General features: G+C 40.9%; 1 protein-coding gene across 7 annotated transcripts in view; it reads left to right on the forward strand.

Annotated features, from left to right (window-relative positions):
- Positions 1-27,132, forward strand: part of ephb2b (eph receptor B2b) — a 174,452-nt gene that overhangs the window by 52,018 nt on the left and 95,302 nt on the right. For all 7 annotated transcript variants that reach the window (XM_086040181.1, XM_086040183.1, XM_086040185.1 and 4 more), the window contains exon 2: positions 21,691-21,770. In XM_086040181.1, coding sequence (XP_085896307.1) covers positions 21,691-21,770 — 80 coding nt within the window. The remainder of the gene's footprint in view (positions 1-21,690; positions 21,771-27,132) is intronic.

A 27,132-nucleotide genomic window follows, 5' to 3' on the forward strand; every position in this document is an offset into this window, starting at 1 on the left:
CAGACATTTGTGTTTTCATGAATAGATGCAAAAACAAATTTCCACTACCTATGAAATATTGACAAGTCAGCCTATAAAAGTGTCACTGTTTTGTTAAACAAGAACTGGATTTATGATCATCATTCAAAAGGCTGCATGAAATTAATTATTGTTGTTGGTATAGCGGCTTAAATAATGGAGCACATGGCGCTTCAATTAAAACGGATGACTTTGTTGTCGACTCTTTGTGCTCTGTCTACACTGTGCTTAAAAAACAAGATTAAAAAGTAATGAAATGAGAAATGTATTACTTGATTCAAGCAAAGTAAGAATGTTGCAAAACAAACAAAACTGAAATATTGCAAGATGTTATTAAAGAAAGTAAACATAGCTAACCTCAAAAGACCCATGACCAATGTCTTTAAAAGTATTATATTTATACTTCTTTCACCTATAGAATTTTGTTATTTCTTGAAGCTAAACCTACTCACAACCAGCCATAAAATCAAAGTTGAAGAAAGTGAAATGCTCTTCCACAAAAACTGCAGGCAAAGATGAACAAGCATATTTGACCTTGATTTGAGATATTTATTCATGTTTCTGTTTCAGTTTTTTGCAGTGTCATTCCCAATTCCCAACTGACTTTGGCACAAGGGGTTAACGTGTAACTGTAACTGTAGCTCAGCTCTATGTTAGTGTTTGTCTTCACTCCGTCTTGCGCTTATTTTCAGCAGTCTGCCATGAAACCATTAGCCCCCTCTTTAGGTTCCACTCGACACACTCTCTCCTAGCATATGGGGGTCAGTGGAGGGCCCTAAAGGTGCCTTAAGAGCCGGTCAAAGTAGGCGCAGTCGCTTATCATCAAGATGTTGATCGCAAGGGGCTTAAAGAGTGCCTGTACTGTAAATGATATTTGGGTTACGCCAAAGCCTTGTGGAGGCAGTAATGATCCCCGCAGTGCAGCAGGCAGTCATATGACTGCTACTGCTGCTTCTGTTTGTCTGCTTTATGGACCTGCAGAGGGGAGTCATATACCCATAATTCTGCGGACAAATGCACCATCGGTATCAGGACTAGGGTGTCCGAGACAGGGTGGTGATGATGGTTAGGCCGAAACAGCTGTTCGGTCGAATACTTCGGGCCTCCCTGCACCGAACTGAACTGGACAATCGCGGAAAAAAATCTGGTTGACGACTCACGCGCATCCGTGAACACACCGCAATGCAAAAACTGCACCCCCTGGTGCTGTTATTGGGAAATAAGGTTTTGAAGCGACTGTATTATTTTTTTCTTTGAACCACACATAACATGGTCTGATTGTCAAGAAGCGGTCTGCCATGGGCGCAGTAACTACATTATAATAATACAAAGAAATGCAACAGTGTGGTCATCATCAACATCATTGATTCCACTCGGGTATTTTGGTGACGGAGACTCTCCACGCTTAGCTGTTTAGCCACGGTTATGTAAGAAATTACAAATTTAGTTAAATATTATTGTAAAACAAAATATATTCTGCAGTTATACAACTTGGGGCGGCCAGCTGGATCTCGCTTCATACCCGGACACAATATTTTGCTGTGAAAGTAATATGACATTACATTTTTGATCAGTTGTTATGTCTGATGCGACGCTGTTCAACTGCAATTCAAATTTTGTATTTCAGGAAAACTAGTGGCCAGCAGTCAGTCACTCGCAACAGTTATTTTTACTGTCTACACGAGCGCTCAAGTAGCAGTCGTTGGCCTTGTTGGGGGCGAGCAGTTAGACATTAGCATGAGACAGGACCGCCTTTTCGAAACAGGCTGCTACAAAAACATGGCAAAAAGTAGGGCTTTCAACAAACGAATCTTTTTGAAATGGAGTATCATATTGCTTATTCCAGTGATAAGTACACCTCTATACATAACACTTTAGTATGCCAAAGTTGATGTTCAAAGTAAAGAACATTTCCATACTGCTTTTCATACAAGCCAGGATCTTGTGTTGTTCACAAACACAAGTGTCTCTCGCAGCCCTTAATGGTTGCCCCGGCGCCAGCGGACATGAGGACTTATTAAATAAAATGATCCAGCAGTGACTGTCACGCTCGCCTGTTCGTTATTTATTTTTCTTACACATTTCCCACAATAATCACGTCCCGTTACACTCAAACGTAATCACTACTTAGCTATGTAGACGCGCTTTGAAGCAAGCTATGCTAAGCATAGTTCTCTAGAAAAGCTTCCAAGCAACTCCAGCTCCGCTTTGCAGCAATGCAATGTTGCTTTTAACTTGAACAAAAGTTAAAGATGTCAGTAATTTCCCAAAAGTCTTGTGACGGTCAACCAAAACATCCAACAGACTCTGAAAAACCTTTTAAATAATTTCTGCAAGTGTTGTAAAACAGCATAAAACCACAAATTGAAATTGATGACATTTTGACATCTTGACTCCTTGCTCAAAATAACAACGTGATGAAGAGATGCAACTCATTTCCTGCAAATTGAAGCCACATTGTCTCTCTTGTTGCATTGCGTCAACAGCATCCACATACCAGCTGATGATTTGTTCTAAAGTGCACCACTGGTCATGTGGTGTAATGTTCCCGATGGACACGTTCATCATCTGACATCCATCTTGGCAGTTGGAGTGTATCGACTGGCAAGCGATCAACACGCTGGGTGTGAACAGAGGATGTCGCTGCAAATTCATCATCTGGACATACACAGGAAGTGTTGTACCTGGAACCACGACAAAAATAGCAACTGCTATTGATTGACAAGTGCCTCTACATGACTCAATGCCAAGACAACACAGATGCAAAGCTTAATTTAGGTGGTTCTGGTTCACCAAGTTGCACCAGTGAATTAAATAAAGAACTAGTCCTGCCTCAAATCCCTACTTTCAAATGCTATCCCAGGCTTGAAACACTTCTTGTAAATGCTAACCCAAACTGAAGAACCCTCTTTTGAAATCCTACTTTGGAACCCTAAACCCTGGCTTGAACCCCCAACCTGAAAACCATAACCCAGGCTGTAGACCCTTAATTTAAACTCTGAGCCTGATTTAAAATGCTAGTTTTAGATGGTACTCTTGTCTTGAAAGTATTCTTTGAAACCCAAACCCTGGCTAAAAAACCCAATTCAAAATACTAACCCTGGCTTGAAACTCTCACCCTGGTGTGAATCTCTAAATTTAAATCTAACCCTGATTTAAAAATTTTATTTCAGTCCTTAACCCTGAGTTAAAACCTTAGCTACTCTGTAACCTTAACCCTAATTTGAAACTCTAATTGAAACATCAACCTGATTTGAATCCCTCCTTTGTAAACCAAACTATGACAGGAAACCCTAACTGAAACCCCTAATTCTAACTCGAAAGCTGTATTTCAAACGTTAAGCTTGATTTGAAACCCTAATTTGAGACACTAAACGTAACTTGAAACCCAACTTTAAAACCTCAACACTAGTTTAAAACCCTAACCCTGAAACCCTAATTTGAAACCCTGAGCCTGATTTGAAACCCTTGTTTGAAATGCTATTCTTGATTCGAAAACCCGACTTTGAAACCCCAACCCAGAGTCGAAACCCCATTTTTAATCCTCACCCTATCTTGAAACTCTTTTTTCAAACCTGAACCCATGTGTACATTTCTGTTGGAAACGCTAATTCAGATTTAATCCGGCTGGAAACCATAACCCAGGGTTGAGACCAGTATTTTAAAACCTAAACCTGGTTTGAAACACTACTTTGAGACTATAATTCCTACTTGAAACCCAATTTTTAAACCGGAAGACTTTTTGAAACCCTACCTTGGACTTGAAAAACTAACACGGAACACTAGAACTGACTTGAAAGTTGAAACTCTGACTATATCTTAAAACCAAAGTTTGAATTTTAAAGTTTTAACAATAGCCCTTTTTTTGACAACCTAGCACTAACACTTGCTTGAAATCCCTAATCCAGTTTGAAATGATATTTCTAAAGCCTGACCCCGCCAAACCCATATTTGAAGCCCTAGCCCTTGTGTGACACCCCAAACCCTGCCCTTGTGTGACACCCCAAACCCTGCTTGATATCCCCCACCGTATGGCTTCCAAGATTCCATGAGATTATTTCAGCAGCCACTTTCCTCACAAAAGTGGCACGAGTTGCTCGTTTGCATCACTGATTGCGCATAATTGTGGCCGACTGACGCGCAGTCTTTCTGCGAGCAGCGACTTCTCATTAATACAGGCGGCGTGAAACATTTACACGATCACTTGGGATTGCATACCCTCTCCGCTTGTACTGCAGAAACAAAGAAGTCGGTGTATGACGGGAATGATCGCATGTAAATTGTCTGGGAACACGCTGCCACTGCTGTCAGTTGTCATTGCTGTAGTGAGGTGGAGGGCTTTGGAGGGCTTTAATAGAACCCGGTCTAATTTAAACAAAAGCATATGACGATTTAGCTCTCAATACCGTCAACTTTCTTCATCTGGCGGAAGCTCCTCGCTCCGTTTTGTAAATATTTGTAGTCTGGCAGGCGATGAGTGGAGTGGCAGTGTTGCAGAACAATGTCTAGATTGGTTCCAAATGATTGTCCCAACATGCGCAGTAAAGTGATCCTGACTTGTGTCGTCAAAACATATCAAATCCACAAATATTTGCGTGATGACAGATTGTTGCCAGGCTCACGAGAGAAAACCCTAATAAGCAAACCACAGACGCCAAACTGCCTTGACCTTAAATCCACGTCGGTGCGCGGTATCACTCTGTTTGATTCGGGACAGGTTTTTTTGACCTCGCGGGTTAACAGTTCAACCTAAAACAAGATAAGAACTCAGGGCTTCGGCACAGGAATTTAAAGCAGCTTTTAAAGGATCTTTGAAGAGGGCAAAAAGCTCTTTAAACGCATGTAGAATGGCTCATAAACTGGAAGTGTTTGTCCGGTTTTAATGGTTTGACTTGGCATGTGATCTGCGGGCCAGAGCTGCTCGCCCAGGTATCAGATAGTGGGGGGAATCCTTTTATCAGCCAGACAAGGACAGATCGACTCCATAAAAAAAGAGGAGACGCCAGACCCATCCACACACACATACACACGCAAACTACTGTACACATGCATTTGTTTGTAGCTAAAGTCAAACTAAAGTCAGCGCTTTGAGCGAGGCAAGACACGGCCTCTTTTGTCACTTCACAGTCGGCTTGATCAAGATTGTAGAAAGCAAACCACAAAAAGGGACAATGTCTGTGAACTCAAGAACATTCTTAGATTTAAAGGTGAAACATGTTCAGCAACCGATAATTTGTCACATTCCCTTCTGTTCAACCTTTGCGCAAAAGCAAGAACTCGACGACTGAGAATCTGCACAAACATTGTACCAGGTAAAAAAACCTTTGCTTTAGTGGAGACATACTCTTTTATGTCTTTTTAAAGCAGTTCCCATGTGTGTTACTTCTAGTTTTTCAACTTTCAAACCCTATCCCTAAGTTGAAACCTTAATTTCAAACTAAAACCCAGTCTTAAATTGTTCATTTAAAACACTATCCTTGGCTCAAAACGGAATTCAAAACTCTAACCCTCGTTTAAAATCCTAACACTAACCATCCCCTAATTCTGGGTGAAAACCCTCATTTGAAATACTAACCTAAATGTTAAACAATAATTTGAAACCCTAATCCTGTTTTGAAACACTTATTTTAAACCCTAAACCTGATTTTTAACCTCACTTTGAGACCCCAACCCTGACTTGAATCCCTAGCTCAGGCTCAAACATTAAAACGCATATTAGGTTTTTATTTTTCTGTTAAAGGAGACAGATTGTGCATATTTCTTCCACAATTTTAAACTGGACTCACTAATAACATTTCACGTTTTTGCATCAAAATACCCCAATGATCAGGAATTATCTTGCCTCGCTGACATTAGCAGGTTTTAGGGGTGGTCCTGTCTCACCTGAATGAACCACTGCTCGCCCCTACCCCCTTTTTTTCTGAATATGTCTTTCATTACCGTGATAACGAAGGTCGGAGCTGGGAGGTTACAATGAGGCTAGCGATGACAACTAGCTCAGTGTGAACCAAAAAAAACAAAAAAAAAAACAGGTCCTGTAAAGATTTGAGGATCGATTGTCTTGTCACTCGTGGAGGCAGCGCTTCATCACCAAGCGTCCGAATTACACTTGTCAATCACTTAATGTAGCGGATCCGTTCATGTGCTGCATGCAGCGGACACATTGTGAATGCCAATAGATGAATTTGTAAATGGTGAACCGCTGAAATGCAGCGAATTGCTGTACTGTTACTGTCGTTGTTATTTAACTTGTACCTTTTCATTCTGATCCACACTCATTCTTCCTTAATTACCAGGCAATGCTGAAAATGTGAAATGGGTCCCATTGCTCCTACACATACGTCAGAATATATATGTTCAGCTCGAGCTTGGTTGGATGATGAATGCTGGTCAGTAGTGCTCCTGCAGGGCCTGTAGCAACGTTATTACCTGCACAGCACAACAAGCCACGAAGGGAGAAGAGGGAGGCGGGGTGGGCTTGGTAGTGATCGAGGCAGAGGAAATGAAAAAGATCGAGACGGTAGAGAGTGAAATGTGCAACCAGGGAGACTGCAGAAGCAAGGGATAAAGCAATGTGTCAGTCTTCCGTGATCCGTGTACATTTCTAATTATTGCACTTTTAACTAATGGCTTGTAGGCAAGGCGTGGCAGGGTGGCACTGATTGTTTTCATCAAAGTGATTAGCGCTGCTGTCATTTGGATGCAAAGTATTCCCAAGGCACGAGATCGTCACATTGCTTATGAATACATTAATGTCAGTCATCATGTTCTTTTCAAATATTCACACACCGCTTGTAGGATTTATTAGAATTTTCCACTGCAGGATTTTAACTGCACTACTAATGTGTTGAACAGGACTAGGACTAGGGAGATTGGGATTTGGGGACATAAGGAATGTAAATAAACCTAAAGACCTTCAGTGTGATATGCCAGGTTTCTTTCACGTGGCTAATGATTGCCCGGATGACTCATCCCACTTTTGTTTTATTGCCAAATTTGTCTTCCATGAAGTATGGCGTCTGTCATTCAGGAGTGACTAATTTTTAGGGCCAGTTGCCAATGATGTCTGGAAGGTCAAGGTAAATTGTCAGATGATTGGCGTGACACTAGAGTTGGCAGGTTTGCTTGACACATCTCCATGTGTGGCACATACGGCGTGATTACATTTGTATCACACAGTTCAGTAGGGTGCAGCACAGTGAAATAGTGGTTAGCATATCTGCCTCACAGTTTTGAGGTTTGGGTTCAAATCTGAGCTCAGGCCTTGTTGTGTCAATTTTCCTTGTTCTCCTTGTGCTTGTGTTCCACATTCCAAAAACATGCATCTTAGGTTCATTAAAGTGACACTTGGATGAGCTTAACATTGGCACAACTAAAATGCCCCCCTCAAAAGACCCTTTAGTGATTTAAGGGCTTTTTTTGTGATGACATTTACAACAAATTGCCCCGCCCCTTTTGGGGGCGTGGCTTACGTTTTCGGTCTCAGCTGTCTACGTCACGAGAGGGAGCCAAGCGTGGTAATATTGCTCGCTTTGTCAGTTCTGTTGTCTAAAACGGCGACCGATCGCCACCAAAATGCATATGCACGTTACTACTTTTGTCCACTTCAACCTGTGAAAGTATAAAAGTGTTCTGCACAATAGTTTGGATTTATCGACATAAAACGTGATCTCATCATGATTACCTCCACAAAATCAAAAATACCGTGGCCATCGCTTCTTCACTTACACAGGCTGAAACGGACAAGAGCAAGAATGCGCACACGAACCCCAACTGGTTATATTTCGGACATTTAGCGACGCTAAACTTGTGTCAACTCTCGGAAGGCAGATGGCGACTAGCAATGGGCAAGCAATCAGGGAAGCATAGATCTTCATCCCCCAGTAGGATAACAGTACAGCTAATAGCAACAACTAGCTTCAGGCCGTTAAAACAAAAGGCGTTAGCTCAACATTTGCTCCTTACTGTCCGTGTAGCGTATCAAGGTGATCATGAGCCTGCGTCTTCATGCGTCGGCGGGGTTGCCTCCCAAGCAATGCGCGTGCGTTGTCCGACACTGCTTGCAGCCGCAAGAGTGAAGCGGCATCATAGTGAGGTAAGACCAGCGGGGGTGTCTTGAACATGCGCATCCGACTCCACAGCCGATTGTGGTCGCATTGGAACGCACCATTTCGGTTGTTGAATTCCAATGGACGGCGCGTTGTCGGTCGAAAAACTGGGACCATTCCTCATCCAAATAAATGTGCACGTCTCCGCATTCCCACTTCAGTCTCTGTAAATATCCTGACTGGTGTTAAATGCCTCGCTCGTCCTAACCGTGATCAGCAAAGAAGCAGTGTTTTTTTTTTTTTTTTTTTTCCATAGCAAAGAAGCAGTGTGTGCTCGTCCCAGCATACATCTATGTAGCTCTGCTCACTTCCACATTTCCTCATTCTCATATAAATCAGCCACGGAGAGATTAATCCTTTTGATATGTTGAAGTGGGCATTAGTAGAGATGTTCACATAAATTTTGGTGTCAATTGATCGCCGTTTTTAGACGTTATAAGCAATGACAATACAATGATTTCCAATGGAGAGTTTGGAATCGGTTACTCCCGTGACTCCGGCCGAACAAGGATGGAATGCTAGGGGGCGCGGCCATTCTCCCCATTAACAAGGGGCGTTATTCATGGAGTCACTTATTTCCTAATTTCTCCTAAATGAATTGATAAAATAGAAAATGACCACTCTTTTCATTTTCCTGATCAAAAAATATCTAAAATGAACTTGTCTGTGAAAACATGGCCATGTCCACCATCCCTTTCAGGACTCTAAATTGAATAGGACATGGATGGATGGATCGTTTTTATTAGTGCACGAATCCCATTGTTGTCACTATATGGCACATGATGGTCAAACATCACATTTTTTAAATTGCAACATCTGTCATGGTTACAATGTTCAAGTGCTCTCCTTTCAGAAAGCAGAAATTCTGTTTATTTTGAATGATATCCAATACAGGATGACAACAGTCAAATGTCATCCGTCCATCCAGCCATCCATTTTCCAAAGGTCATTAGGGTTGTGGCTAAGCTGGAGCCTGTCCCAGTTGACTTTTGGCAAGAGACATGGAGGTTCATCAGGGACTGCTTGCCAGCCAATCGCAAGGCACATTCACACTTATGGACAATTAAACTCCGACCCCAGGGCCATTTGCAGCCTGCCATCTATTATTAATGGCACACAGGTGCTAAATCTGACACGGCCTGCAACGTTATTAAAGATTAAAAAATGTGAGGGTGCAGCAGCATGGTTGTCAAAAAAGTGGCGGGGTTACGAGACCCACATTTCCCTCAGATGACATCCCAAGCAACTACTATGACTACTACTAGTAATATCCATCCAGCCATTTTCTGAAATGATGGGGAAAAAAAATTACAAAATGTCATCTTTTGATGTGCAAAGACACGAAGAAACAATTTACAACTGAAATAGTAAAAAAGTTTCTGTTCACAACGCTTCAATGAATAATGAGAATTCAGTTCAGAAGCAAAAATAGTTGGCTTCGCTTCTTTGCCCCGTGTCAAGGTCAGAGATGAGAACATATCACATTAATGATCCTCAAGCAACCACTGCTTTAGAGATTGTCATCTTACTTTGGATTACTCATGTTTCTGCTCAGAGTGCGGAGACGCAATTCTTCTGCTATCCAGGGCAGAGATGGATCTATTCGCGTGGAATTCAGGGTCATCTGCTACCTGAAACCTGAAAAAAGTCCAAAACTACCCGCCTTATCACCTTTAACAGAAAGCGATAATGTAGCAGTTTTTTCAAAATAAGTATAGACTACTATACTAATGAGTAGCTACTTATCTGTTCTCCTTTATTTTGTGAAGTAATGTCAGGGAGGAAATGAACTGATGTTAACCATACCAGTTAGCTCGTTATTTGCCTCGGTAACGATTCTATTATAGATTCACAATGAATCCGAATACGATACTAATATGTCATGGTATCGATACTACGGTGCGTGTGCCCACAGTGTGCACCTCACACACTCTGCAAGCAGCGTAGCCCACCCGGCAGACAGCCTCCAGCAGTCAGGAGAGTAGGGCTGCCAAGATTAGGCGACTAATCACAATGACGTCGACAATAAAAATCTACAATTAATTTTAATAGTCAAGGCGTCATTTATTTATATATATATATATTCGCCCCTGTTTTTTTCTTCTCGAAAATGCCTCGTCTCCCACTGGCTGTATGCTTGTCTGCAACGCACATGCGCAAAAGTGGTAATCTGGGTCCTCCGCGTAGTAAAACAGAAGCATTGTGGGTAATCAGTGTCATGGCTAACCTGTGTTAGCATTAGCAACAGAGTCCAAATGTCTGGGCACATTTCACAAAATTACTTCATATGATTTAAACCTCCCTTTCATAGCAGCATGACGGTGATAAATGAGCATTTAAAAAGGAAGCATGTTGCGGCTGATGGCCAGTTTCATTTCTGACATTAGGGCAGTTATGTCTGCAAGCTAGCTGTAGCACACACAGACTACCATGTGCGTCTGATGAAACACCGCATGCATGTCCTGTTGTGATACGCTGATCAACTGTAGCTTCTAATGTGGATTATGGAGGCATTAGTGAGGGAACTCCCATTTATTAAAAAACAAAACACCGTCTTTGTATAGCCGCGGTTGACATCGAAAAGCAAGAGCACGTGTGCTCATGGTCTCTCGCGACCACATCTCAGCACTCAAAGTAACACAACATGACCTATTTGGTCGTGCTAAAATATGATGTCCTTCCTAATAACACATTTTTTTCCCATTAAAGGGGAATACCGCATTTTGAATGCGTGGATCAATTTATGCATACAAGAGAAGCAAAACAAAACATTTTGGATTAAGGTTAAATAAAAACAAAATTAAAAATCAATTCAAGTGTAGTTTTTAAGTATTGAACATTTCCCTGTGTATCGATATTGAGTTTAAGATTTTAGTCTCGTGACAACCTCGATTGTATATTGAACGGTAGTATTAATCAATTCTATGCATGCTGTGCTTTGTATCCGGTTGCAAATGTTACACTGATTATAAAATACAAAAAACAGCTCGTACCACTGATGGAAAGTTTCAGTAGTTTTCAAACCATGACTTTTTTAAACCGCAGTATACTTTGAAACCAGCAACCGACCCATGCCCAAGTCCACCATCGTATTGTTCCATTGTTGGAAAAATAGAACACAATGATCAAGGAGGACCAGACACTTTCTCAATCATATGGCAAATAGTCATTTTTGCGTCCAGCCCTTAGGCCTCGCTGACAATTTAAGTCTCACTGACTGATAACAGTGTTCGTCTCACTCTTGTACATCCTGCTCCGTACCCAGAGGGGAATGCCATGCTGTATCATTCTGTCAACAGTCGGTGCTCCGGAGACAGCACCGCTTTCCGCCTGTTTGCTTTTGTGTGTGTTTGTGTGTAAAACCATATTTCACATCGCACCGTTTTTTGCCAAAACCAACGAGCCAGCTTCCGCCCCAGTTTTTTCCTTGCCGCCACAATGCATCCCCTCACGATGAAGTGAGGCTGAGCTTTGCGGTCTACTTCATTGCTCCCCAAAGTATCAACATCATCTTCTCAATTTCAAACAGGCCTTTTTGGGAAACTAAAATTTGTATGCCGTCATAAATCTTCCGGACATAGGAGATGTCTCCCACCAAAGATTTCATGTGGTACTGTGGGCATCCAACACCCCGCATCGGTTTATCTTTGATGGTTTGAAGAGAATACTTTAAGAGCCCAAATTTGGGTCAATGTCGTGTGGTCTAAAATAGAGGTTCTCCGAATTTTTGGGTCCAGGGAAGTGTTTTATCCTCTGAACCCTCATAATACTAATACTAACTAAACAAAACTATCAGGTTGCCTATTTTTGAGAAAAAAGTCATAAAGTGATCCTAAGGAACTAGTATTCTTTCGAGGAAAAACATTGTGATATTATGGGCATAAAGTCTTAATTTTTCAAGAAAAAAAAGTATGAAACTTTACAAAAACAGAAATGTAATCTTACGAAAATAAAGTATTTTTCCAAGATAAAGTTGTGAAATTATGTCATTGTTAAGAAACAAAAAAGTCACATTTGAATTTCAAAACCAAAACTTTGCTCTCATATTACACTTAAATTCTGAAATAGATGCCTTTTTACTCTCCAAAAATAGGGCTGGCTTCTAAAAAAAAAAATGGACATCTATTCTATAATAATATGCCTTCTGAAAAAACAACATTAACTGTATTCATGCAGGGATGTCAGATTTATGTCCCAATCCCATCATCAAAGCTTTTAATTGGCCAGGTCTAAGTTAGGGAGGAGTAACTGGATTGATTTGAGTGATTTATTATGTTTGTGTTATGGGCACGGCGTCTCCATATGAATGTCTACACTTTTTTAAATGATACAAATTATTTTTACGAGAAGACTTCTCGGTGTTCAGTGACTCCAGTTCGAGCACCACTGGACTCTAAATAGCTTCCTTAGAAGTGTGGTATTAACATGGGAGCATTACTATACCTAACAGGACAAGTATCCTGCTGTCCGCCAATGAAGCCACGAAACCCGCCTCTTCACGCGCCCTTCTTCCCGAGTGTATGGTGTTCCAAATGGACCGGAACTCAGTGCCACACTCATTGTATAGGGGCTAGTTGTTCAGTGTATAGGCGGCTGGCTTGTTATTCAGGATTCTGGTCATGAGTGGAATGCATGTTTAGCTTTGTTTGCAGACATTTAGGCTCCCAGGTTTGCTTGGGTTAAAACAAACTCTGTTGTGATTGTTCTCATTCGTTTGAATGTTATCGTCCGACCCCTTGCAGAGGTGGTTTCGGTTGGCTTGCAAGAGAGCCCCGCTGCAGTTCTGTTCACTTCAGGTCAAGGGTGAAAACTACATGGACCAAAGACACAGACTAATGTTAAAAGCAGAGAAAAAATCCCTCGTCAGAACAATATAGAATAACAAACGCGAACAGGCTGCTTCTATTTGGAACATTTAAGTAATACCATACCACACACCTACATCTAGAACAAACTACTACTCAAGACTGGATTTACAATGGTTCAAGTGACAGAATTTCAGATTGCTTTGTTTTCAAATGGCATAATTGGTATCTGCATTATGAATGTGCTTATGCAAGAAGGTGTCTTCCAGATATGCTGGAGCTCATATTGGGCGTATAGTACTTGTGATTTTCTTTGTGAAGAAGAGTGTTGTTGTAACATCTGCAACGTCGATACACCCCCCCCCCCCAAAACACACACACACACACACACACACACCCACGCACCCCCACACACGCAGCCCCCCCCACACACACACACTCGCTCTCCATCAAGTCCGACACTTCAAACAGCCTCGCAGTGGAGCGATCTCGCTCAGATCAACTCTAAACTCCCTCTTTCATGTATCATTGCTTCTTTCCATTTTCAGTTGGCAATCGAAAATGAAAAAAGATGATTGTGTTTTTTTAACAAACACAAAAAAGAAAAAAAAATCTGATTTCAGTGTTAGGCTCAGATCAAAATATGAAATTATAAAGCTCAACACTGATTCCAATAGTTAATGGGCCATGTAGGTTTGGTAACAAGCATTACTAAAGATACTGTATGTTAGATTGTGAGACATTTTGATTTGTCAACTGAGACATACAAGGATCACAAATACATGTTTTTATTAAAGAAAATAGCACTGTATTTTATAAAAAATAGCAAGAGAGAATACAGAAAAATAAACTGGTTTTATTAAGTATAGATGCTCTCAGCGCACATGCGAGGGCATTACACTACCTTCTTTGCTATTTTTTTTCCACGGGAAGTATCTGATGCTTGCTTGCAAGAAAAGTTTGCCTTTCAACACAAATCCAAAAGTTGACCAAGTGACGAATTGTAACAATCTAAGTTGGGGCCCTTATAAGTCAAGATACGATTGAATTCCAAAATTCAGCCCTGTGGCGATTGTATTTTCACTCTCAACTTAAAATTGGAGTACAAAAAAAAAATCTGTCCTTTTTATCCCATTTTTTTGTGTTAGCTTCAAAAACAAATCAAATAATCAGTCACTTTCAGTTTGGGATTTTTGATCGCCTCTCTTCAAGATGTGAGTGAATGAATGATACACGGACGGCGAGTGTTACAGGAAGCACTTTCAGCAGCAGCGTGGTGGGCTTAGTCTCCCAGTTCTCATTGCATATTCATGCCCCCCCCCCTTGAGAAGTTGGTGGCATCAGGTTTATAAAAGGAAAGGACATATAAATGACATTTTCGCTTGAATTATTTACACTCGCATTGTTAACACTTGTGAATATATTAGCGAGTGTGCATGAATGTTTCATATTTTCAGGAGGGGGGAGAAAGAAGAGAGGGAAAAAAATCTTTTGTAGACGGCGAAGTTTTGGGAGCGCTTTTGACCGCCAGCACGGAGGCCATCTTCCCATGAGCCTGAGCGGTTATTCAACGCTTTTATGCAACACTTCACCGTCGCACAAAAGATGTAAAGACACTTAAGCAGCAGTAAGCAGGAAGTTGAGGGGCTGCGGTTTGTCTTTGGAGTGGAGAGCACGGCGGCGGCAGCGGTGGGGCAGAGTGGCCTGCCGGAACAACCGGCGTGATGAAAATCCATTACGCCACGTCGCGGCCGCACGGCATCAAACCTCACGTCAAGCTGCAACCGCTAAAATCCTTTTCAATAAATCATTGGAGGAGAATAACGCCGATTGTGTTCAGTCTTCTCTGGAATGCATGAAACCAGTTCTCTGAGAGAAATATCTTATGGTGAACAATAGATGAATAAGTAATCATCTGGTGGCACTGGGCAATAAATTCTCTGCGGTCCATCACAATCTATTGTGATGATGAGCTGAAATGATCACTGAAATTGATTCACACTCAAATTTAGTATGATTTTAATAGCTTTTATTCCCCCTGGGATTTTGTTTGTAATTGACAGGTGTAATTCAGTGGCTTGGTGATGAAGTGCTGCCTCCAGAAGGGAAAATACACTTTTTTGTCTTCATGGGGTGCCCTATCCTTAAAATTTCTTTACTGGGGGAGTTCTCTTCCCTTCAGACTGAGGACTGGTTGAGAACAATTAGCTGCTAGCCTCATATTCGTCCTCACAACGGCGCCGGTTGTCCTGTCAATGAAAGTTCCGTTGTTGCATTTTTTTGGGGTGATGTCTGCTGCATGGTCCACATCTGCAGAATAACTGACAAGTGAAATCAATCCCTCCAACTATTGCCCATCCATCCATCTCTCTGCATAACTTTCAGAGACCAAATTGTGTAAAAAGTAAGCAATAATTCTTCATCCTTGATCTATTTTGATGTAATATGTTTCAAATTGTTGGGAAAAAAACCAATACGTCCACTTAAAGCCTCTGAGCATCCAAGTCCTGCTCTCCGATGAAAGGCCAACATGCTTTACCACAGCTGGAGAGCTGAGACGGAGGCCGAAGCTGACAGGACTGATGTGTCGCTGGGCTCCACGGGGGGCGATGAGCCGACAGCCAACACTGGATTGTAGAAGGCAGGAGGTTGGGAAATCTGAGCCTCTTTTGGCTGATAAATACGGTGATGCAGTAGTATTGCCACGTTTACAATTGCCCGCGCGCTGTTTGGGCCGGCTAACCCTGATCAATGGCCATTACCATTACAAATAAACATTTTAGTTCAGAACAGGCACCTTTGGCTTTTTTGTTGTCCATTTAACAGATTCAACACATTTATCTAGTTTTTTCCCCTTTTTGATACCTTTTTAGGGGTGTAGAACAAGCTCTTCAATTTCTCACCCAAATAAGAACTAAAGCGCACTCTCCAGTCTTTAAATCTCAAACAAGTCCCAAGTCATTTTGTCTTGGTCCAGTCCATTCAAGTCACTGATTACCTCAAGTCAAATCAAGACTCAAGTCACAGTCAACTTATCAATGCACCTCTCACCTGCAGTATCTAACTTTATAATGAGAGAAGATTGAAAAGGTCAAATGATATTATTGGGCAATTTATCTAGCCTTAATGCATGTATAACTCATCATCTTGCACCGAGTCTTTAACGGTCAAATCCAAGTCGAGTCTCAGTCTTCTATTTTTTTTTTAGGGCACGTCATTAAAACTATGACTCTAAGCCATAGTCCAAGACGCAATGAGTCAAGTTCCCGTCACTGCTAAAGTGTACTACTTAGTGGTGAAACGGTGTGCCAAAAATCATGGTTCACTGCATAGCTTGGTTTTAAGGTCATCGTTTGGTCCATGTTGGGTACGGTAAGGGAACCAAACGCAAATAAAACTTCCCATCTTTTGGACCAGGTTTTGTGACATTTGAAATGAAAATAAAACCCTGCAAACTGAAAGCGCTCTCTAAATTGAATAAACATAGGTATTATAATCCGAAAAAAAAACATTAAATCATATTAGCAGCTTAAACCCTTTGTCTTTAGGAAAGTGTAACATTAATAGCTTGTCTTCTTTTTAGGAAATGGACCATGCAGACATACAGTATACAACAGTAACAGTTTGAACAATCTGAATTATTATGTTATAAAAACACCAATGGCATTTGTAATTACAAAGAAAAAAGCATATTGCTAGCAGTGACGTTCACATGAAGGAAGTGAAGCTGCAATGCATATTGCAGATTTTTACCTATTAGACCACTAATACAGTAACTGAGGTTTATCATGCCGACCTAAATAGAGTATATGAATCAGAGGTGATTTAGAATTGATGTTGCAGTTTAGTCAAACATGGTCAAAATGGTGACAAAAAAGGAGAATAGATAAATTGGTGTCATTTGTGTGTGCTAATAATCTCAGGGAAATCTTTTCCACCACCACTGCGTCTCCTTAAACTGACGCAGAGGGGGTTCATTATCTGCACTGCTCCTCCACTAATTATTCTCATGGTTATAGGGGATAATTACCATTTTGCAGCCTAACATCCACACTGCCTGCTTGGCTCGGCATCACTAGCAAAAGGCCGTCAATGGCTGCTCTATTGCAGTCTCATCAGTCTAATTATAGGATTTCCAACTTGTGAAAAGTGTGAATTCTCCCATTATGCTCATCGCGATTGTGGCTGGGAAGTTAGAAGTCAGTGGAGGAGCCTCCAGTTAAAATGGGCGTTTTGAAGGGGCGGTCCTGTCTAATGCAAATCATTTTTTGTGTTTCTTGAAAAATTGGTGTTTATTACAGAGTTACCAACTTAGCAGTTTTGTCACAATCTATAGTAGCCATCCGAACCCCTTTAGCAATCAGCTCTGTTATTGGAAGCTTTTTCTCTTGGGCTCCCTCCTGGCTGCAGTCAGAGCAGGAGATATTTACGCCTTCATATCCAGACTGCAAGAGAATCGCAATTGTATTTTCACCACCCGAAGCATCACTTCATCGTCACCAAGCCACTGAGTTACACTTGTAAATTTAGAGTTCAGATCTATGCATGAGGTTTTCGTTACCTCAGACTAAGGTTCCCCCTATTCTTTAAAAAAAAAAAAAAAAAAAAGGACGGGGACTTTCGAAGTCATTAAGACAGTAAACACGTCAGTTGTAATTTCACTCATGGAGGCAGCTCGTCATCGCCAAACTGCAAAATTACACTTGTGAATGAGTGCAGGACAGTTTCCCAACCACTGTTCAACCAATGCATGTATTTGATGAAGTCTGTTGGCACAAAAAATAATCACAAAACATATACTGTTTACTGTCTATACAGTATTGAAATAACAACAATCTCGTCTTAATTTGCTCACTAATTTCTAAAATCTGGACATTTTCAGTTGAACTCAAAACTATTATTCTGTTGGAGGAATGTCAACAAGTAGACGCACTGGTTAGTGGAAGTGCACTTAATTATTCTGCCTGTCACTGTACATCACTGGCATAGATAGTTAAGGTTAGATTATTTACTGTAAATAAAAAATCATTTTCATGATTATGGCAAGTGCAAGTAAGCATATGAACTGCTACAACTTTGCTTGTACAAGACTGCTGTCATCTTTGATTCAATGTTGTGTGCTAAAGTTTCTCATAATCCCTCTTTGGCATTTTGGGGTCACAGCAAGCCTAATCAGGAGGCCATGTTCATTAAGGAGCAGGAGAGGCGTTTGCAAGTTGGGAACAGCAAAGAGGCCATGAGGCCTAGGCTATAGGCGGAGGGAGGTTGTTGAAGGTGACAACATGAATGGTCCAAGCGGCAGATGACAGACAGCTGGGTCAAGCGGGCGGAATGCGGGCCGCAGAGGACCTCATGACAGACAGGACGCACGTTCTCTTTGACCCCAATTACTGGAGGTGTTTCTTTTCACCACATAATCCGCTGGCCTCCGATTGGTTTCACCAGCCTGTATTTTTTTTCTTTTCTCCCCAGCCGTCAACAAAGTCAAACGTCTGACGGGACTGCCCATCTGTCTGGGATGATTCAAAGCTTCTATGATTGGCATTTGTGCGGAATGGATCACTTTTCAGTGAAGGTCACGTCGTCGCATTGTTTTAAGGAGAAAAGAAATGTGAATATGTTGCCACCGTCGCAAAGCAGTGGAGAAAACGGCTTCCACATAGAACAGAGGTATCCAAATGTTCAGCTGTTCAAAGCCTTCTCAGCTAATTTTTTGGGCATACGTTATTGTGCAAAGCAAAACTCAAGCATAACAAAATACAAAGTAGAATTAAACGGAAACGAAAAATTAAACAAAAAATTACAATAAAATGTTGGATGTTACAAGATACCACAATGATTTTTTTCTAGTTGTCGAGTGTTGATTTCTATTGGGTGGGACGGTGGCGGTTATTATGAATAACTTGCAAGAGGCACAATCAAATGATACGATACATGTCGTACTAGTTTGGGACAGCTGGGATAGGCTCCAGCACGCCCGCGACCTTTGTGAGGACAAGCGGTATAGGTAATGGATGGATGGATAGTTTGGGCTGGATAATCTTTTAGTATTCTAGCTAGGCCTGTCATGCTGCTTCGAAAATTGACTTATCATTCGCTGAAAAAAATGTACACTATATATTTTTTCCAGACTCGATAAACGGTCATTTACATGCGAGTTTCAGCAGTCAGTCGTGCTGACGAGTTGGCATGCACACATGCTCATGAGGGGTGGAATGGTTTTCGAAAACCATTTACGCACTTCAGTTTGACTGTTTCATTTTGGCTCACATGTGTCCTGTCAGTTCATAGGCACATGCAACTCTTGCGTAAGTCTAACTGTGCGCGTGGGTTGAATTTTCTTTCTTGTGGTGTTTTGCTAGACTTTGCGCAAGCAGAATTGGCGGTAACGGGGCGTTTGCGCCGTTGTGGGATGGAAGCTAACCGAGTCCCATCCAATCATAGCGGCGTCTCTCATTAGCATTAAAATCGGGGTGTTTGGAGCGGATGCCGTGCTTGACATTGTGGAAGCAGAAATAGACTCTCTGGGCTCTGTGCATGACATTGGCAGGTAAACTGCCGGATCTCGCCTTGCGGATGATGTAGTCGGCTGGGTATGTGACGTGGGCAATTAGAGACAGACTTGTACCCATGACTGTGTGTCCGTGTGTTACTGATCAATTTTATGTAAGAATCTTTATATAAGCGTTTTAAGTTATGTTTTTGGTTACTGTATTTGCACTTGTAGAGATAGAATTTTGCTAGGAGTAACACGTTTATAATGAAAAATACATCTTCTTTGATTTGCTTTTTAAAAAAACAAAATATTACATTTTCCCATTATGATGTGAAGTCCTTGTAGAGTTGTCCAGTAATGTCCCTTTTGAAACGGTAAATAATGAAAAAATAAAACAGTGGTTTGCAGTATAAGAGACTTCTTTTACCGTATTTGTTCCAAGAATTTTTTTAGGAATCAACCATACTTTTTACATTTGATATCATTGACAAAAGAATCCCAATAAGAAATCACATATGGAACAAATGAAAATTCTTTCTGCAATACTTGGCACAGACATATAGAAGTCTTTTTGGCCACGGGCGCTACAGCAAAGTAGAAGAAGAAGTTGCAACAGAGGAACGTCTTCCGGCTTCAAGGGAAAGCTGGAGGGAAAAAAAATACGGTCATATTTTGTTTCCTAACTTGTGTTAAATAAACACAGAATAGCAGATCAGGTAAAGGCTTGTTTTCTGTTTTTCAATTTCCAAATTTTGAACGAAAAATGGGAGATGCCTCATTCCCGTTCAGTGGAGACAGCACCACTGCCTTCTAGTGGATGGAGGAGGGATGACCATTCAACACGTGTATATGTGGGGAGCGCTGGAGCCTATCCCAGCTGACTTCAGGCAGTAGGCGGGGCACAACCTGAATTGGTTGCCAGCCAATTGCAGGGCACACAGAGACAAACAAACAACCGCACTCACAGTAACACCTAGGGGCAATATAGAGTGTCAAATCAACTTTATTATACCATGTATGTTTTTGGAATGTGGGAGGAAACCGAAGTACCCGCCGAAAACCCACGCAGGCACGGGGAGACTCCACGCAGGGAGGCCGGAGCCGGGATCAAACCGACGACCTCTGAACTGTGAGGCGGACGTGTTAACCAGTTGGCCACCGTGCCGCCCGTATATATATATATATATATATATATATATATATATATATATATATATATATATATATATATATATATATATATATATATATATATATATATATATATATATATATATATATATATATATGGAGACCTGTGTGTGAAAATCTTTAAACAGCATGACGTTTGCGTCAAAAATGTGCATGCCCGCTGAGCCACACACGCACAGTCAACGAATCACACGCATAATTGTATATTTAAAAATGATAAATCCTAAAAATTCTCACACAACATTAACAAACACGTCTAAATCGCACATATGTTTGTGGATCTGAAAAACATGTGAAAATCACAAATATATTCCTGCGACTAATTTTGAGACAAATCTCTCCCCATAGCCAGCATGTTGTGGGTCGCGACAAGCAGAGTGCATTGTCTCCTTTGGGTTACTGCATGCAATGGCCGGCGCCATTCCCAAATTAGAAACAGAATAAACCTGCATTGAATGAGCTGCTTTTGACGCTCAATCATTTTGCAGTTTTAAAAACAGCTCAAATAAGCAGAGCAGGAATGCAGCATGTTGGACTTCCATGTTTTCCTCCATTTTAGGTTCTGTGCTCTGATACACCACCTAGTCATTTCTGTCCAATGGGTGCACCGATTCTCACACGCGTGGATGTTTTTTACAGAATATAGTTCACTTGCAAAAAGTTCAATGTGAATGTGAACCTGACCAAAAAAGCGGACCAAAGTGCTTTTCTGGTGTGAATACACCCTGAGGGGCATAAGAGTGTCCATATTTTTTTCAGGTTTTCATGCAGTGGGCACCAGATCATGGATGAAACTCCGTCTAAACCTTAATACACAACAAATGCCCCTTTTGTCACAAATGTAGGCTTCTTACATTCGTTTATATACTGCTCGTGACACAATCAATCCGTGGACTCACCAAAGTCATAACAACAAACAACCCTGATTGTTGTGAGCGTGCCTGTGTTGAAACTGAGGCTGTTCCGGGATACTTTTAATTGCGAGCTGAATGGAGCGCCGTAGATAGCTAGCAATCTGGCGGTTGCCGTAAATCCATGTCATCCTGACCTCTGCCTGTCCGTCTTTCCGCAGAGACGCTCATGGACTCCACAACAGCCACAGCCGAGCTCGGCTGGACCGTCTATCCGGTGTCGGGATCCAGCGACAACAGCGTGAGTCACGTCAGAAGCACTTGCATCATTCACTCAAAGTGTCAAAGTCGCGTGTGTGTGCGTGCATGTGCACACATGTTTGTGTTTGGTCACCCTCTGCTTATTGTGATTTGTGTGTACGTTTGTTCAATCCCCATGAAGAATGCACTTGTTGGGCCGCACCACTGTTTGGGTTTCTCACTCTGAGGTCAAAGTTGAATCCATGAGCTGGGAACCGACTAAAGGAGGAGCGCAGTGGGTGCTTTGAGAGGCGCTGCATGTCATTTATAGACCTAATAGAGATAGAAATCAAGTCAAGTTTTTGCTTTTGAATCAATGCACACGCCGCCTTAACTAGGGATGCTCTTTTGATTATCAATTGATTATTGCTTTCAATGATAAGAGATGAAACGATATATGACATACATTAATTATCTGGACTTCAATTGTCCTGATTATCTGTTTTATCACAATATTGGCAACATTAAAAAAAAAAAAGACTCAGACCATAGAGGCAGTACAGGTTAGTTTGCTCCTTGAGGGCTAAAGTCAGGAATACAATACAGTGGTACTTTGACTTTAAAGGTGCAACTCTTAATCAATTAATCGTTTATAGACATTATTTAACTTATAATCGTCGGAATCCGTAGAATTTCAGCCTCTAAACAGTAAATAATCTCAGATTTTTGTAGTGCTTCATGAAAGCATGACTGACTATCTTTGTTTTTAATCAAAATTAGACTTTTGTAAACATCTTGTGCTTTGGAAAACAATGATCAACATTTTTTTCCCATTTTCTGTCATTTTACAGACCAAACCAGTAACTGAATCATAACACTGGGGAACACAATATTTGTTGAGTTAGAGCCGTCAGCTGTTTTTAACCAATTTTTCGGTGCAGAATCCAAAACTAATCTCAACTTTTCTCTATCACATCAAGTTTTTGAGCTATAAGATCCCTGTTTTCTTAAACAAATATCAAATAAATGTGTATATATGCAACCAAAACACTAAGATGGAATAGCTTTGAAAACAAAACAAAACAAACAAAAAAATCGGCCAATATTAGCTTTTTTAATGATTGTTTTTTTTTTTTACACATTAACAAATTACAACATAAGACAAAGCTAATGACAAAAAAAATAAATCTTCTACTGTAAGTTAAACAACTGTGAGGCATCTTTTGAGTTATTTGTTTTGTTTATGCGGTTTGTTTTTGCATTAATGATCCACTCTGTGACCCATTGAACCATCACAGACTTGAGAGCTAAATAGTTTGCTTATGCGCCATCCGCCCGGACGCAGAGCTTCGGAGGCGACAGCGTCGTTTGATGCTTAACGTTTCCAGCGAGGCTGCCAGGATTCCCGCATTCCTGGCGGCCACATGCAAGACATGCCGGGCGTGCAGGCGCGCCAAAACCAGTGTCTCGGGCTTGCTTCGTTTCTGTGCCATGAGATTCCGTCTGCTTTAGGATGGGACCAAAAAGAGGGAAGATGTCGACTTATTTGCTGGAGCTTTCCCAAAAAACCAAAAAACTCATTGCCAATTTCTCTCAATTATTTACGCTTCTGTGGTTTGTAATAAAGATGGTTTGAATTAGCCCCCATCGTGCTGGAGAGGCTGGCCTTCAACGATTCCATGATACAACTTTAAAGATGTTCTTCATCTCCTTCATCCTGCTTTCGCCTGCTCTCGCCTTCCTGCTGCTCCCGACAAGCAACGCGGTGTAACGGCTTCCTTTTTCTCCTGCCATCACCGGAGTCTGTCAGTTATTTTCGTGACCGCATTTCCCCATGTCATGGCCAGGGACGTTTATTTATCCAGCGGTACCGAACATCGTTTAGGATTTTTTACGGGGCCTTTTTTTGTACAAATACTTCTGTATAATAACAGCATATTGACAGGTATTGGTTTTTTTTCTTATCATCAGATCATTTTGTTCTTTTCCGGTCCTTAATTCTCAAGGATTTTTTGATCCAATTGAGGCAGAGAGTGTGCCATTCTGAGTGTAGAAAGGCTGTTTTTTTCTTTTTTAAAATTAAAAATATGTTGCAGATTTATGTTAACTGAAGCACATAAAAGTCTCTTTTTTTTTTTTTAAATAAAATAATTATGGTAAGTCAGAAAAGTTGTCTTTATTTTATTTTTAATAAAAATAAACTTTATTCTTAAATGTCACTGCTAAAAATGCACTTCCAATTAAGTGGCAAAACACGGAGCTATTTTTATGTTAAGCAAAGTTATCTGCTGAATGTAACTATTAAAATAATTTGTATTCTTAGATACTTTCAAAAGCAAGTCATCAGTAAAGTAATTAAGATACTTTTTACAGCAAATAATCTTTAATAAGTAACTGTGGCAACTTGGGTTTCTGTATTTTAACTTTTTAAGTAACAGATATTCCAACACAAACGGTGCATCATCAGATATAAGCAGAAAATATAACAGTACTCACGGGAATATATTCTTTATCCCATGTGATGAATGATTATTATTAGTGCAGTACTGATGAGCTGTGAGAAGCTGAGTGGAAATGCTCCAGATGCAGCATTTCCATCTGTCTTTTACTGCCCCCAGGTGACCAAGACGAGCACATTAGGGGCAGCGCCACAAAGGCTATTCAATTGATGTCAAGTGTGAAAAAAAACTGTTTAATTCTTTGGTCATATCATATCATATCAATGTTATATCTTATGGCACTCCTGTATTTTATTCTTCTTTAATATTTTTTATCATTATCTTAAACCACTCATCACCACCTTGCTTTAAAAATTACTTGTTTTTTTTTTTACGAGACATCTCTGAAAAACCCAAAACAACCTGTAACGCTCTTTATTTTTTGTGAAATTGGATGTATTTGAATACAAACAAAAATGTTTGAAATGCCACAAAATCGTCCAGTGCCTTTGCAGTACGAAATAAATTCTGTTCTCTTATCGATGGATTTAGGAACAACTTCCAACTTTTTCTATTACAGAGCTATCCCGTCAGCATGGCACAATGGTGCAAATGCAGTTAACTCATTCACTGCCATTTTCCTACCCTCTTTCATCCTAATGTTTGAAAAAAAAACAAAAAAATCATGGGACTGAATGACTGGACTGTGAAAAGGCAAATGAATACGTCAATGGCAGTGAATGAGTTGAAAATAAAACCCAACCAGTGGTAACCAACGCCAAATTTTTTATGCAGGAATAATCCTGCTTGTTCTTTTCAGGTAAAGTTTAAAATGTTTAGTAGCTTTTACAGCTTTTCAAAATGTCACTGCGTAGACAGCTTTACAGATGCCACCTATGCTCGACAGATGGTACGCATGACAAAAACAAAGGGTGAGTGAGCATGATGCACAGATCTCGTCACCCTGAGGCCCAGTGTAACAGGTGGACAAACAGCCACACACACACACGCACATGCATGCACACACACGCTTTACGTGCACATACTGTAAATGCTGGGTTCCACGGGCTCAACCGGTGGATCAGTAACATCCCAGCCAAGCACTTTGCGAGCTTCATGAAATTCATCCCAACATGACACCGGATACTTTGCGGTCCGATGGAAAGCCAAACACGGAAGAGCAGAGTATGAAGTCAGAAATGTTCTGTCAGTTGGCGCTATTCTACTCCCGCTTTTACGAAACATTAGAATGTCAAATTAGTCACATAGGAATTTTCCTTCCTGTATTTTTTTTTCTGGCGCCAATAGCTCTTCTCGTATGAATCTTCCTTTTAATTCTGAAAAAAAATGACAGCCCAACTTAACCCCAAATGCACTGACAACCGGTGGAAAATGTACATGAAGCACAATTTGTCCCCGGGCGGTGTGGGGATGCTCTTGATACCCATGCTGGCTAACTGGCGCAGACAGCATGTTTTAGGAAGAAAGTATACACAAAGTTTGTTGTTTTTGCATCGATGAATATGGGGTGACATTTAGAGGACAAAAAAAGATTTTTTTTTTTTGCTTCATTTTTAACATTTTAACCTATTTTTAAAAGGGAAAAAAAGGCTCGTAGCGCCCCTAAAATGTGTACGTTTTACCTAGGTTTTAACTAGGCCAGGCAAGGCAAGCTTATTTGTATAGCACATTTCATGTACAAGACAATTCAAAGTGTTTTACACAAAACATTAAAACCATCAAAGAAAGAGAAACAAAATGCCATCCAAAATAATTAGATTAAATGATTAAAACCAAGTATTAGCCTAGATAAATTAAAAGATTGAGTTTTACCTAGGTCTACTAAAATTGAAGGGCTTATCAAAAAACCCTACGGAAAAAGTCCCTTGGAGCCATATCCTAAACCCAACAGGAAGTCCACCGATTTTAATTTCAATTATCGCCTTATTTTGGCCTTTTATAGAGGCCATATTTTAACAACCTCCTCCTTGCAATTGTATCCGATCGACATCAAACTTTGGTTGCTTCAACTAATCATTTGTAGGATGAAAAGTTATCAAAAGCTTTTTATTCCGTCAAATGCTGTTGCCGTGGTGGTATGTTTCAACATGTCAACAAAAGCTGTTTAAACTTGTAAGAGAACAACATCTTCAACCTCTGGAAGGCCGGAGTTAAGTGTCGAACCAGAACTTCAGAGCTAACCACTATCGCACTGTGCCATCATGGAGTCAACCGACTTTTCTCAAACTGCATATTCAGCTCGGGACCACTGGACTACTGTCCACAATATTGTATAAATATATATTTTCTGTGACCTAAAACACTGTTTGCTTCTGGATTGATGATTGTAACCTTTCAAAAATAACCTTGCTTGCGCAGACCAAGCATCAGATGGAGTATATGACATTCCTCTTGTGAAGAACAATCTTGGGATCGCAGACTTAAGTGGCCAATGTGTTCTTCTCAAGTGGTCTGGAGAAATGTGACCAAGGTTAGGCCCGACCCTGTGACCCACTCTCAACCCGTGTATGCGCTGAAGTGCGCTGTCAACAGTGGCTACTTAGCGACGGACGGGCGTGCGGCCAGTGGCGGGGAGCTAATGTGGAAGCGTGACTGAGGTCTCCCACCAGGCGAGATGGCGTCTTTGGGTTTGCTTTTAATCACAGCGTTGTCGTAATGCCACTGTAATGCCGTAAATCTTCGTGTCTCGCGTGGAGACGCAACACGAAAATAAAAAGGAATGTTGTTAGGACATATATGTTAAAGGAGTCGTGCTATGCATTTTTGTTTTCACAATTTATAGCAGTTCTCGGATGTTTTAATAACAAGTCATGTGAAGTTAACGATTGACATTTTTCCATCGGATTATAGAACACTTTTCATCATATTTCTTGTCTTGCTGGAACCAGCCCACGGATTTGGGGACCAACCCTGTCTTATATGACCACTGCACTCCTCGTCCCAAATATTGTTGGGCGAGTCTGG

Source organism: Filicampus tigris, chromosome 9, assembly GCF_054856515.1.
Source record: "Filicampus tigris isolate MCC_2025a chromosome 9, RoL_Ftig_1.0, whole genome shotgun sequence".
Taxonomy (NCBI): Eukaryota; Metazoa; Chordata; class Actinopteri; order Syngnathiformes; family Syngnathidae; genus Filicampus; species Filicampus tigris.